General features: G+C 53.0%; 1 protein-coding gene across 1 annotated transcript in view; it reads right to left on the bottom strand.

Moving 5' to 3' along the window:
- Window positions 1-15,292, bottom strand: part of LOC146062910 (chitin synthase chs-2-like) — a 124,758-nt gene that overhangs the window by 13,414 nt on the left and 96,052 nt on the right. The window contains exon 19 of the mRNA XM_083174919.1: window positions 15,218-15,273. Coding sequence (XP_083031045.1) covers window positions 15,218-15,273 — 56 coding nt within the window. The remainder of the gene's footprint in view (window positions 1-15,217; window positions 15,274-15,292) is intronic.

Below are 15,292 nucleotides of genomic sequence, written 5' to 3' on the forward strand. Positions count from 1 at the left end.
AAGTGACCCCATTTTGCAAACTACACCCTTCAGGGAATTCATCTAGGGGTATAGTGTACATTTCAAACCCCCAGGGGTTTCACCAATTGTGGTACAACTGGGCAGTGAAAATGAAAAAAAATAAATTTTTCATTTTCACAGCTCAGTTGTATCAAAATTGGTGAAACCCCGGGGGGTTTGAAATGTACACTATACCCCTTGATGAATTCCCTGAAGGGTGTAGTTTGCAAAATGGGGTCACTTGTGGGGGGGTTCCACTGTATGGGTGTTTCGGGGGTCATTCAACCAGAATCTGTGCTGCAAAATCCAAAAATCACTCCTTCCCTTCTGAGTCCTGCCATGCACCCAACTGGTATTTTTTGGTCACACATGAGGCATTGCCGTACTCGGGAGAAATTGGGGCACAGATTTTGGGGTGCTTTGTCTCCTTCATTCCTTGTGAAAATGAAAAATTTTGAGCCAGATCTGCATTTTTGTGTAAAAAAATGTAATTTTTTACAGAAAAATGCAGTTCTGGCTCAAAATTTTTTATTTTCACAAGGAATGAAGGAGACAAAGCACCCCAAAATCTGTGCCCCAATTTCTCCCGAGTACGGCAATGCCTCACGTGTGACCAAAAAATACCAGTTGGGTGCATGGCAGGACTCAGAAGGGAAGGAGTGATTTTTGGTGGCGGAATGAATGGTGGGTGCTATGTCGCATTAGCAAGACCCCCGAAGCACCAATACAGTGGAACCCCCCCACAAGTGACCCCATTTTAGTCACCAGCTTTGGGAGGGGGGCTGGCGCTGCGGCTGGCGGGGGGGTGGGAGGGGTGCTGGCGCTGCGGCAGCCGGGTGGGTGGGAGGGAGGGGGGCTGCCGGGTGGGAGGGGGGGGGGGGGGCTGGCGATCGGTGGGGTATATACACACACACACACACACACACACATATATATATATATATATATATATATATGTGTGTATATATGTATATATATATACTAGGTGATTCATCGCGCCCTACGGGCGCTCTTCACACCGTCGTAAGGGGCTGCGCCCCCTTAATTTGTGAACGTTTGTATATGAGAAATATGGTTAGAATTGTATGAAAGATGCCCTGGAGGGGGGGTCGCGGAGGGTGCCGCGAATCGCGGGAGGGGGGGTCGCGGAGGGTGCCGCGAATTGCAGGAGGGGGGGTCGCGGGGGGTGCCGCGAATTGCAGGAGGGGGGGTTGTGGGGGGGTGGATGCTGCGAATCACGGGAGGGGAGGGATTGCAGAGAATCGCGGGAGGGGGGTCGCGGGGTGGGTTGCCGCAAATCGCGGGAGGGGGGTTACGGGGGCGGGGGTTGCGGCGAATCATGGTAGGGGGGGTCGCGGGGGGTGTGCCGTGAATCACGGGAGGGGGGGTCACGGGGTGGGGTGCCGAGAATCGCGGGGGTGTGTGTGTGTGCCGTGAATCGCGGGAGTGGGGGTTGCGGGGGGGTGGGGGGTGTGTGACGCGAATCGCCACAAGAAAAAATCAACACAGAAAGGTCAACACATGTAAATGTTGACATAAGTGTGGCACTTCATTGGTGTCCATGTCGACACATGAGAATGAATATGAAAACATTAAAAAATAAAAAAAAAAACTTCAAAAACTCATGTCAACCTTTTTCATTGTCGACCATAGCCATGTCAGTGTTTTGCATGTGCCATTTAATCCTGGGGCTGCCGCGAATCGCGGGGGGTGCCGCGATTTGCGGGAGGGGGGGGTTGCGGGGGGTGGGTGCCGCGAATCGCGGGAGAGCGGGGTTCATGGGAGTTTCCGGTGGGGGGTTGCCGCGAATTGCGGGAGGGGGGGGTCGCGGGGGGGTGCCGGGGGGGTGCCGGGGTGTCGCGAATCGCCGGAGGGGGGGTTGCGGGGGGTGTGACGCGAATCGCCACAAGAAAAAAATCAACACAGAAAGGTCAACACATGTAAATGTTGACATAAGTGTGGCACTTCATTGGTGTCCATGTCGACACATGAGAATGAATATGAAAATATTCAAAAAATGACAAAAAGACTTCAAAAACTCATGTCAACCTTTTTCATTGTCGACCATAGCCATGTCAGTGTTTTCCATGTGCAATTTAATTCTGGAGCTGCCGCAAATCACGGGGGGGTGCCGCGAATTGCGGGAGGGGGGGTCGCGGGGGTGGGTGCCGCGAATCGCGGGAGGGCGGGGTTCACAGGGGTTCCGGTGGGGGGATGCCGCGAATTGCGGGAGGTGGGGGGTCACGGGGGGTGCCGCGAATCGCGGGAGGGGGGGTTGCGGGGGGGTGTGACGCGAATCGCCACAAGAAAAAAAACCAACACAGAAAGGTCAACACATGTAAATGTTGACATAAGTGTGGCACTTCATTGGTGTCCATGTCGACACATGAGAATGAATATGAAAACATTCAAAAAATGAAAAAAAAAACTTCAAAAACTCATGTCAACCTTTTTCATTGTCGACCATAGCCATGTCAGTGTTTTCCATGTGCAATTTAATTCTGGAGCTGCCGCAAATCACGGGGGGGTGCCGCGAATTGCGGGAGGGGGGGTCGCGGGGGTGGGTGCCGCGAATCGCGGGAGGGCGGGGTTGACAGGGGTTCCGGTGGGGGGTTGCCGCGAATTGCGGGAGGTGGGGGGTCACGGGGGGTGCCGCGAATCGTGGGAGGGGGGGTTGCGGGGGGGTGTGACGCAAATCGCCACAAGAAAAAATCAACACAGAAAGGTCAACACATGTAAATGTTGACATAAGTGTGCCACTTCATTGGTGTCCATGTCGACACATGACAATGAATATGAAAAAATTAATCTTCAAAAACTCATGTCAACCTTTTTCATTGTCGACCATAGCCATGTCAGTGTTTTGCATGTGCCATTTAATCCTGGGGCTGCTGCGAATTGCGGGGGGGTGCCGCGAATCGCGGGAGGGGGGTCGCAGGGGGGTGCCGCCAATCGTGCAAGGGGGGGTCGCGGGGGGGTTCTTTTTGCCGTGAATCGCGGGAGGGAGGTCGCGAGGGGGGGGGGGTTCCGCGAATCGGGGGGGGGGGGGGTGTCACGGGGGAGGGTTTGCCGCGATTCGCGGGGGGGGGGGGGTCGCGGGGTGGTGGTTATGCCGCGAATTGCGGGAGGGGTCGTGGGGGGGTTCTTTTTGCAGCGAATCGCGGGAGGGGGGGTCGCGGGGGTGTTTTTGCTGCGAATCGCGGTGGGGGGGTCGCGGGGGAGCGGGTGTTTTTGCCGCGAATCGCGGGAGGGGGGGTGGGCGCGGGGGGGAGGTTTTGCCGCAAATCGCGGGAGGGGGGCGCTCACCTGGTGGCTGTGGAGTAGCAGTGCTGGGCAACATGGGAAGGCAGTGGGTGTCTGGCACTGTCTGTGGGCTCACTGGGCTAGTTCTCTGTCACATACCTCCCAACATGACCCTCTCCAGGAGGGACACAATGCTCTGTTTCTAGACTTCCCCTTAATGTATGATTGCCATCACCTGTTTTAAACAGGTTAATTTCTCAGAAAGGTGTTCAGCACAGATGAAGGCAATCACACATTAAGAGGAAAGTCCAGGAACAGAGCGTTATAGACACAGACACCCACTTTGAGTGACAGATGTAGCCAAATATATAGGAGATATTTATATATATACATATATATACACACACACATATATATATATATATGTGTGTGTGTATGTATATATATATATATATATATATATATATATACATATATTTTCAGTGCATATATTTTATTGTACACCTTTTTCAGCAGCTTGATGCTGCTGCTGCTGCTGCGGGGGGGAGGGGGGAGGAGGGCAGCGCTGCGTGCGCTCCAGACGCTCCGGGGGAGCCGTTGGAGCCGCTGCTGCTGCCGGGTGAGTGCCCGGCGGGTGCGAGGGGTGGGCTGCACATCGGTGGTGATCGGTGCTGTACCTGACAGCACCGATCACCACCGATCCCTGTGTTACCGAGCGGCTTAGCCGCCGGTAACACAGGAAACGCTGTGAATGGCTGTTCAGATTTGAACAGCCAATCACAGCGATCGCCGACCGGGGGGGGCACCCCTGCCCCCCCTGGGCGGCGAGGGGGGATGTCTGCTGTCAGGGACAGCAGACATCACCTAACTGTCACTGCGTCTCTAGACGCAGTGACAGTTAGAAGTCATGACGTATATATACGTCATGTGTCGGGAAGTACTTCCCGACCATGACGTATATATACGTCAAATGTCGTGAAGGGGTTAAAGGGGAATTAACTTACAAGGCATGGTTTTGCCTTGTAAGTTAATTCCCCTTTAAAAAAACGTCAGAATTCAGCAGACATCTCGCACTACACTGAACTCGGGCGAGATGTCCGCTGTCGACGAAGTCGCACTGCCGCCAGAAAAAGGGTGTGACCTCACTGAGAGGGTGAAAGGCTTATTGGAAATAATGCTCCCACAAGCCATGCCTCCCGTTTTCATCACTATGGAGGCACGCTAAGCGCTCTATGAGCTTCTGGCATGCCCCCAGCCCCTCAGACAGATGCTAACACATGGACACGCAGACGGCGACAAACAGACAGATACTGACAAATGGACAGATTCTAAAACACGGGCGCTGACAAGTTGATACATGGACGCCGACACAGACACATATGTTGACACATGGACACTGAAAGACGCCTATACACAGGGATACGCTGACACACGGACTGCACATAGAGACACTGATGCTGACAGACGCTGATATCTAGAGACATAATACAGACACCCAGACACTGACACAAATATGCTGACATGTGATGACACAGACACTGAATGCTTTGCATACCACTGTAGAAAACCAGGTTTTGAAAGAGTTAACCCTATTGTTGTGTTCAGCTCCTGTGCTGAAGCCTGTAGAAAGGGAGGGCTCTGTAACCGGAGTGCAGAGTGCAGGGGAATAGAAGGCAGCCGCTGGAGCAGGACAGTCAAGAACAGAAAGCAGGGAGAGGGACGATTCCTTAGCTGCCCAGCCTGCGCGGACGGAGGTTGTGTGTACTGTGTACACAGACGAACTTCCTGCCTGTAATGCTGCTGCTGCTGGGAGGAAGGGAGGGAGAGAGACGGAGTGAGACAGGACGGACCTTACCTCAGCTCTGCAGGTTAGAGTGAGAGGCTTCCGGCGCCCACGCAGCCCCCGCTCCTCCAAGCAGTGGCGGGGGCTGCCTTACACAAGCTACGCCACTAATTTAGCTACTGTCAATGCCATTAGGCAGTTGCCTAGGATGCTGGAATGAGTGACTTATAAAATATGACATGGAGGAGAAGTGTGACACCCCAGACTTTGGAGGGTGCCCCTGCTAGTACCAGGACTGGGGGGTACCATTCCCCTAGCCCATCAAACATACAATGCCCCACTGAAGGGTTGCTAGGCAACCCAACTCTGCGCAGCCCAAGTGCAACAGACCTTGAAGGGGTTAACCCTGCAGGACGGAGAGAGCGCGAAAGGAGATGCCCTGTGATTGGTGGGGCTGAGAGAGCGCGAAGAGAGGGAGGAGGAGCGTGTGCTGGCTGAGAAGAGGAGAGCGTTTTTCCCCTGTTACCTGTGACAGGAGAGATCCAGCAGCGTGTGGCGTGGAAGACGACCCCAACTGAGAAGGACCCCAGCGTTGCAGCAAGAGAGGCCAGGCGCGTGAAGGAGAGGATTCCCGGCGAGGTGAGCGCAGCAGCACAAGTGACCAGCCGCAGCAGCACCCGCCGCGTCATCAGCCCGCGTCTCCTGCATCGCCGACGGGGACCAGTGCCGCTCAGTCCCAAGCGGTGTCCAAGAGCAGCCCGCACAGAAGACCAGCCAGCGGGGAGAGAAAGGGAGACCCGGCGCAGGGCACCAGAGCCACCGGAGCGTGTGACGCGGCCCCAGCAGCGCCGCAGTCCCCCCGGCAGAATGCCAAGACCCAGCAACGGCAGACAACCCCAGAAGCCGCCCGTCTGAAGGTGCCCAGCAGTAGACCCGGACACCTAACCGTAAGTGCTGTACAGCAGCCCCATCCAGCCGAGCTCCGCCTACCCTGGCCATACCTGAGTCGCCCAGATACCCACCGGAGTGCCCCAGAGACAGGGCATCCTCCCGGGCCCAGAATAGATCCACTATAGGGACTGTCCCCCAAGCTGTTAGCCCAGAGCCTACGCGGAAGACCTTCACCAGACTACCCTCTGACTCATACAGTGTTGGGCACTGACTGACCACTGCAGAGACCCACAACCCCTGAAAGACTCAGTGTGCATATTGAGTAAAGACTGACCCTGTGCTGTAACATAGGAGCCCTCGCAGGAGAGAGAGAGAGTGCAGACATTGCCTCAAAAGAGGCCCAATAGCGCCATCTTGTGGCTTAACTAGGAATTCCCCTGCCAGATTTTCCAAGGAGATTGTGACATTCCATGTATTCGGGACACTGTTCAAGCCAGCTTTACCTGTACTCATTCGCGCAGGACTGCCCTTTTATGTTATAAAAACCTGCGCAGTAGGAACACAGAGGCCTCCAACGGACCTTAAACCCCTATGCATAGGTGCTGTCGCCAAGACAGTTTAGTATAAGTATCTGGGTACCCAGTCACGTGACCGTGTTTACAGTATAGTCTTAATGTGTAGTCCTAAATGTTATTTTGATTGATGTGCTGCAGTAATTTGTTATAACCTGTTATTGTCATATTTTGCCGTCACGGTGAATGTATTGATTTAGCATTACCTGCCTTAGATATGTTAATTGACTAGGGAACTGATTAGATCGTTATTTGTGCCTTATTCTATAACCTTGCCTCTGACCAATTGCACTTTGCTATCCTGATTACTATTGTGGGTGAACCCGCTGGTTATCAGCTCAGGTATTACCGTTGCTGTTAATAAATACCCTTGAACCGCTATTTTAGTCTCATTTCTGTCTTGGCTGAGGCTCAGGCCGAAAGGACACGTCGCGCTCAAGACTCCCAAGGTAAAGGGTTACTGGCCGTCTTCTCCGGTGTACCACATATAAGCTTGGCGTCTACGAACAGGATCGGCGAGATGTCGGAGCCTGGAACCCCCCCAGTACCAACACCGAGACGGAGGTTACCCCCAATACCACCAGAAGAAGAAGACCCACCGGGAGCGATGGCGGCACCAATCACAATGCCGTACTATTTCGGGGCTGCGTGGGTACCTACATACTCCGGAGACCCACGCACCAAAGGCACAAGCACCCTGAAAGAATTCAGGGACAGAATGGAGGCAACGTTCAAGTTGTATCGACTAAACGAAGGCCAGAAGAAAGAGATCCTACTGGCACAACTGAAAGGCTCAGCGCGGAGAGAGGTCAAGGCATGGCCAGAAGACGACAAAACGACTGTGAAGAAAATATTCAAAAAACTTGCGGATATGTTCGACTCCAAAACAATACCGGTGGTGAAAAACAGACTGTATTCCAGAAGACAGAAACACGGGGAGACGCTGCGCGACTTCGCGCTGGCCTTACAAGAAGCCATGAAGGCTGCACAAGCGGTCGACTCCAGGGAGATACAGCAAGCTGACGAAATGCTCATAGACCTCTTCATTGAAGGGGCAAGAGAAGAAGCCACCCGTACTCAACTCCGCATGTGGCGAAAACAAAAAGAGGACTGTAGCTTCGCCGAGTTCAAGGAGTCGGCACTGAAGGTGCTAGGGCAAAACCGAAATACAGATTTTGAAGAGGACGTGACAACAGAAGACGACGACGTGGGAGATCACTCCGAAGTCGTACCTTACAGAGTGGCGAAGAAGAAGGGGACAGTCCTCCAAGAGGTGCAAACCCCAACGGTACCCGACCCCCTTAGTGCCATCAATGACAAGCTGACCGAGCTGACTCTAGGTCTGGCGCGAATGGGGCAACGCTTAGATCAGAGTGAAACCCGACACAGGGACTGGCGTCCGCAGCGAGAGAGGAGAGATCGGCCTCGGTGGAGTGTACCCAGAGAGTCGGGAAGACGCTCAACCGACCGATTCGATGAAGACGGAAGGCCGATTTGCCGTGGATGCCGTCAAAGCGGACATATTGAAAGGAACTGCCCACAGGGTGATTTAAACGAAGCAACCCCGAGGAGGAGGACCGACCCTCGGGAAGACAACCGTTATTAGGTCCACCGAAACAAGAATGGTGGCCCCGCTTCGTGGGAGAATGCCCGCACGTGACAATTACCATCAATGGCGTGGCAGTGGAAGCACTCCTGGACACAGGCTCCCAAGTCTCCACCATTAAACTAGAAGAGTTTGACCGCCATTGGATGCGGAAAGACATTGTCATGCCCCCCACGACGTGGCTCCACCTGTTAGCCAGTAATGGCCAGCCAATCAATTACCAGGGCTACTGGGAGGCAGACGTAAAGATCGGTCAAGCCACCTTGAAGAGACAAGGCTACCTAGTGACTACAACATCATGTGAGCACCTCCCCCCAGTAATCCTGGGAATGAACATTCTCAAACATTGCCCAGAAGAAATGGTGGAAGCCCTCCAGAGAGAAATGAAGAGAGCGGAACCCCACGAGCAGAGGACTATGCAGCATACACTGCGGGTCCTGCAGGGCCAACAGAAGTTTGCAGACGCAAGAGGAGAAGTCGGCAAAGCCCGCGTCACCGATCGACAACCGGTCCTACTGCTGCCGAACTCTGAACATGTCATCTGGTGCAAGGCCAGAATTGGGCCAGGAGGAGGAGCGTACGACGCCGTTCTAGAGCCGTACGAACACGACAGTCAGCCACCTTTCGCCGTAGCCCGAACATTGGCCCGAGTCCAGAATGGGAGAGTGCCAGTCCGGGTAGTCAACCCACACAACCACCCAGTCAGGTTGCACCGACATTGCCCTATCGCCAGAATCTTTCATGTCGACTTCCAAGACGTCGTGGGGCATAATGTGACGTCTGCAACTGACAGCGGAAAGGAAGAAGAGGGACCGGCGAATGCGGACGATGGGAAGGCATGGTGGAAAGAGATCCAGATTGGAGGCCCGGAGACCACCAGACAAGAACAGGACGGCATCCTCGAGGTAGTCCGGAGGAATGCGGTGGCGTTCAGCCAGAGCCCATCCGACTTTGGAAGAGCCAGAGACGTGTGCCACCACATCTCCACGGGAACAAGTCACCCCGTTAAGGAGAGACATCGGCCTATCCCCCCTGCCATGTACCAGCCGGTGCGGAAAATGATTGATGAGATGCGAGAAGCCGGGGTAGTGCGTGAAAGCCACAGTCCGTGGGCCTCTCCGATAGTCATCGTAAAGAAGAAGGACGGCAGCCTGCGATTTTGCGTTGACTATCGCAAGCTCAATGCGGTGACACACAAGGACGCCTACCCTCTGCCCCGCATAGAAGAGTCCTTAACGGCGTTGAAGACAGCCGCCTTCTTTTCCACGCTAGACCTCATGAGCGGGTACTGGCAAGTCCCCATGGCCCCCGAAGATATACCAAAGACCGCGTTCACAACGCCAATGGGGCTGTTCGAGTTTGAGAGGATGCCTTTCGGGTTATGTAACGCACCCGCAACGTTCCAGAGATTGATGGAACACTGCCTCGGACACCACAACTTCGAGATGATCCTGTTGTACCTGGACGATGTCATCATCTTCTCCCGAACGTATGAAGAACATCTCAAGCACTTGGAGGAAGTGTTCCGGTTGCTCGCCAAATCTGGGCTGAAGCTCAAGCCAGCGAAGTGCCATCTCCTCAAACCCGAAGTGGCTTATCTGGGACACATCGTTGGTGCCCAAGGCGTCCGACCAGACCCGGAAAAGATCGAAGTTGTCCACAATTGGCTGGTACCCCGCACAGTGCGAGAAGTGAGAAGTTTTCTGGGGTTCGCCGGCTATTACCGCCGATTCGTAGAAGGGTTTGCCAGTCTCTCAGCCCCGCTCCATGAACTACTGAGAGGGAAGTCTGGCCAGGAGAGAAAGGGGCCCACCCCAGTGGACTGGAGGGAAGAACACCAGCGGGCATTCGACCAACTGAAAGCTTCATTAACGAGTGCACCTCTACTGGCCTATCCGGATTATGAGCAACCCTTTCTTGTGTACACCGACGCCAGCCACCAAGGGCTGGGAGCAGTCCTGTCTCAAGTACAAGATGGCAAAGAACGAGTGATCGCATACGCCAGTAGGGGGCTCCGCAAAACTGAGCGCAACTGCGAGAACTACAGTACCTTCCGGCTGGAGTTGCTTGCCCTCATCTGGGCAGTAACGGAAAAATTTAAAAATTATTTGGCAGCAACCCCCTTCGTGATCAAGACAGACAACAACCCCCTGGCGCACTTGAACACCGCACAGTTAGGGGCTAGGGAACAACGCTGGGTATCCCGTCTTGCTAACTTCCGATACACAGTAGCATACAGGAGCGGCAAGGAAAATGGGAACGCCGATGCCCTGTCCCGCCTTTCAGTTACTGACGTTCCCGAGGAAAGCGGAGACGTGGCCGAGGAACTTGAGACCCCCCTGTTCCAGACCATGATCTACTCGGAGCCCTTGTCAATCGCAGCGAACAGCCACCATGACCCGCCAGCTTTTGAGACGCCCGAAGTTGATTGGTCAGAAGTACAGCGCAAGAGCCCTGTGATCCGAGACCTTGCCCGATTGCTCAGACAGCGTCGGGGGCTGTCCAGAGAACAGAGACTGACGGCTGACCCAGAACTGGTGAAGTTGGTGCGGCATCGAGAACGGTTGCAGGAGCGCCGGGGCATGCTCGTTCGTGTAAGCCTTTATCCCGGGACCCAACAGACCATCACCCAGATAGTGGTCCCGAGACAGCAGGCTCCGAAGATCTTACAGGCCTACCACCACGACTCCGGACACTTCGGCACCCAGAAGACTGAGGCGGTGTTGAGGACCAGATTCTTTTGGATCGGGATGAGAGAAGATGTAGAGCGGTGGTGCCGCGAATGTGTCCCCTGTAGTCTCAAAAGACACCCCGCCGCGGGAGAAAAAGATCCCCTGCACCCCATCAAAAGCAGTTACCCGCTAGAACTGGTGGCGCTCGACCACGTCAAGCTGGAGCCCAGTGCGAGCGGACACGTGTACGCCCTGACCATGACCGATCATTACACGAAGTTCCTCGTAGTGGTCCCGGTCCGAGACTTGACCGCGAAGACAACCGCTGAGATGTTCTGGAAACACTTTGTACAGCCGTACGGATACCCAGAGAGAATCCTGACCGATCAGGGGCCCGCCTTCAACTCCAGGTTGTTTCGCGAACTCTGCTCCACATACGGCTGCAAGAAGGTACAAACTACGGCATACCACCCACAGGGGAACGGCCAATGTGAGAGGGCCAACAGAACCATCCTAGGCATGCTCCGAAGCCTGTCCACAGAACAGCGTACTCACTGGCCACGTCTCTTGGCCGAACTCACATACCTCTACAACAACGTAGAACACTGTTCTACGGGATTCACTCCCTATTACCTCCTGTTTGGCCGACACGGGAAGCTGCCTAGAGATATGGACCTGTCACCTGTTGGGACCCGCTGCCCCCAAGCACAGCAGGATTGGGTCCGGGACCACCAACAGAGAATGGAAGATGCCAGAGGGATTGTACAGCGACAGATGGAGGCCGCCCACCTCAGACAAAAGAACGACTATGATGCTGGAGCCCGACCAACCCTGCTCCAAGTCGGAGATAAAGTGTGGAAGAGGAAGCACCATCGCTCCAGCAAACTAGACACCATGTGGGAATCTACCCCGTATACAGTACTCCGCATCCCTGACAGTGATGTGTACACTTATCAAATTCAGCGCGGTCCTGAAGGGCCTGTCCTCACTGTGTCTAGGAGCCAATTGAAGCTGTGCATCGGAGAACCCCCGTCAGCTAGGGAAGACTCTTCCGACGAAGAACCCCTTGGCTCTGCTGAGCCCATTCCCCTTCATGATCCGATCGAACTGTTGCTGTTCACAAGTGGTTCTACCCCAGGAATTCCAGTACAGACCGCACGTCGCGGAAGTCCTGTAAGGCCAGTAACCGAAGAACAAGCCGACCCTGCTGACATCCCTGCCGTCCACCGTACTCCGGTCAGAGAAGTCCGAAGATCTGAGCGGTGCACCAAAGGAGTGTTACCACTCCGCTACCGAATGTAACCAGCACTGTATTACCAAATTCCTTTTGTACATATGTATATAAAAATTGCATAGAGTGTTAAGATTTGTCCGACATTTGCTAGTTACCGTGACCCTTTTGAAAGGACATTCCGGGGCCTCATCTTCTTGTAGTCATGTTCGGGACTTTATCCAGAACTTCTGTTAATTCGTAAATTGATGCCCGGGGACTGGCATCATTCCAGCAGGGGGACATGTGACACCCCAGACTTTGGAGGGTGCCCCTGCTAGTACCAGGACTGGGGGGTACCATTCCCCTAGCCCATCAAACATACAATGCCCCACTGAAGGGTTGCTAGGCAACCCAACTCTGCGCAGCCCAAGTGCAACAGACCTTGAAGGGGTTAACCCTGCAGGACGGAGAGAGCGCGAAAGGAGATGCCCTGTGATTGGTGGGGCTGAGAGAGCGCGAAGAGAGGGAGGAGGAGCGTGTGCTGGCTGAGAAGAGGAGAGCGTTTTTCCCCTGTTACCTGTGACAGGAGAGATCCAGCAGCGTGTGGCGTGGAAGACGACCCCAACTGAGAAGGACCCCAGCGTTGCAGCAAGAGAGGCCAGGCGCGTGAAGGAGAGGATTCCCGGCGAGGTGAGCGCAGCAGCACAAGTGACCAGCCGCAGCAGCACCCGCCGCGTCATCAGCCCGCGTCTCCTGCATCACCGACGGGGACCAGTGCCGCTCAGTCCCAAGCGGTGTCCAAGAGCAGCCCGCACAGAAGACAAGCCAGCGGGGAGAGAAAGGGAGACCCGGCGCAGGGCACCAGAGCCACCGGAGCGTGTGACGCGGCCCCAGCAGCGCCGCAGTCCCCCCGGCAGAACGCCAAGACCCAGCAACGGCAGACAACCCCAGAAGCCGCCCGTCTGAAGGTGCCCAGCAGTAGACCCGGACACCTAACCGTAAGTGCTGTACAGCAGCCCCATCCAGCCGAGCTCCGCCTACCCTGGCCATACCTGAGTCGCCCAGATACCCACCGGAGTGCCCCAGAGACAGGGCATCCTCCCGGGCCCAGAATAGATCCACTATAGGGACTGTCCCCCAAGCTGTTAGCCCAGAGCCTGCGCGGAAGACCTTCACCAGACTACCCTCTGACTCATACAGTGTTGGGCACTGACTGACCACTGCAGAGACCCACAACCCCTGAAAGACTCAGTGTGCATATTGAGTAAAGACTGACCCTGTGCTGTAACATAGGAGCCCTCGCAGGAGAGAGAGAGAGTGCAGACATTGCCTCAAAAGAGGCCCAATAGCGCCATCTTGTGGCTTAACTAGGAATTCCCCTGCCAGATTTTCCAAGGAGATTGTGACATTCCATGTATTCGGGACACTGTTCAAGCCAGCTTTACCTGTACTCATTCGCGCAGGACTGCCCTTTTATGTTATAAAACCCTGCGCAGTAGGAACACAGAGGCCTCCAACGGACCTTAAACCCCTATGCATAGGTGCTGTCGCCAAGACAGTTTAGTATAAGTATCTGGGTACCCAGTCACGTGACCGTGTTTACAGTATAGTCTTAATGTGTAGTCCTAAATGTTATTTTGATTGATGTGCTGCAGTAATTTGTTATAACCTGTTATTGTCATATTTTGCCGTCACGGTGAATGTATTGATTTAGCATTACCTGCCTTAGATATGTTAATTGACTAGGGAACTGATTAGATCGTTATTTGTGCCTTATTCTATAACCTTGCCTCTGACCAATTGCACTTTGCTATCCTGATTACTATTGTGGGTGAACCCGCTGGTTATCAGCTCAGGTATTACCGTTGCTGTTAATAAATACCCTTGAACCGCTATTTTAGTCTCATTTCTGTCTTGGCTGAGGCTCAGGCCGAAAGGACACGTCGCGCTCAAGACTCCCAAGGTAAAGGGTTACTGGCCGTCTTCTCCGGTGTACCACAGAAGCATACAGCAGCTACTTTACTTTGAGGCTGCCAGCTGCTGTTCCTCAATGTCGGTCAGGGACGTGCGGTGAGGTAAATGGCTGAGGAGTCCCTGGCAAGTACCAGAGACAGATTTGCACACAATATACATGCCAGCATTATACACATGTGCAGCAGTATATACTTCTGGAGATTTGCTGAGTTTTGATAAGAGATGTGCAGAAAAGGTAGCCAGGTTTGACTATAAAAATGATTAGAATAATAAAAATAAGATATTTTTTATATATTATTTGTATTTCTGACATACTTTATAAACCCAATTCTTCTGCGTATATGTTAGTATGACAGGAAAGGATGTGCCTCACCAAGGATGTATGTGATGCACTGGGATTGTGACTTTTGGCTATGTCAAAGTCAATAAACGTAATGGGTATAATAAAAATATTGTTGGTGGTAAATGCATGTGATACATACAAGTGATGATACAAAAGCCGCATATTAAATATTCGATTGTTCAATTTTAGATTATTTCCATACATTAATATGGTTATATTCTTCACAGTATTCCAGAGCCAGCTTCCATTTTCTAGTATGAAGGGGCTGATGGTGCCCATGATATGCAGGTTGAGGAGAGAGCCGACTCCGGCCAGCCAGGTCCTGGTGCCTGTGCAATGGATCTGGCAGACTTTGGGACCTGCACATGTGTACAAGAGGCCGGGGGAATGTGTATGTGTAAAACCATGGCTTCTATGGATTACATTGGCTGCAGCTTATATAAATTGGATTGTCATACAAAATGGCAAAGGGTAATTCCCAATGAGCAAGCCCCTCCCTGTGGGACTGCCTGTCCTGCGTGTGTCTGGCATGTAGCACCTCCAATAGGAAGTCACTGCCAGTCACCATGTAGCCAGTGCAATCATGGATCACTGCTGGCTCATTGACACTTACTGTAGCCTAGGTGGCAGACTTTGCCTTGGGGTGGGGATGTGCAGTCCTGTAGCTCATAGGTAAAGTCTGCCAGTGGCATATACTGTATATAATATACTAAAATATGACATTTACTGTGTCTCTCAGAAGGAAGCATAGAATCAAACCTATTTTGAGAACTAATTCAAAATTTATAAAAGTTACATTTCGGGTATTTATGAGTAACTGAAAGTTATATTTTGGGTATTTATGTAAATAATGAAATATTTATGAATGAAACTAAATTACCTTAATAATGAAAGACAAATCTTATATATATATGACCAACCTGATTGTTTCTTTTTGTTCTGGTTGTAGGCAATAAAATGAATTCCAGTGTAGATTCTACAGAAATGAAAAAATA

This window comes from Crinia signifera, chromosome 3 (genome assembly GCF_055691185.1).
Source record: "Crinia signifera chromosome 3, ASM5569118v1, whole genome shotgun sequence".
NCBI lineage: Eukaryota > Metazoa > Chordata > Amphibia > Anura > Myobatrachidae > Crinia > Crinia signifera.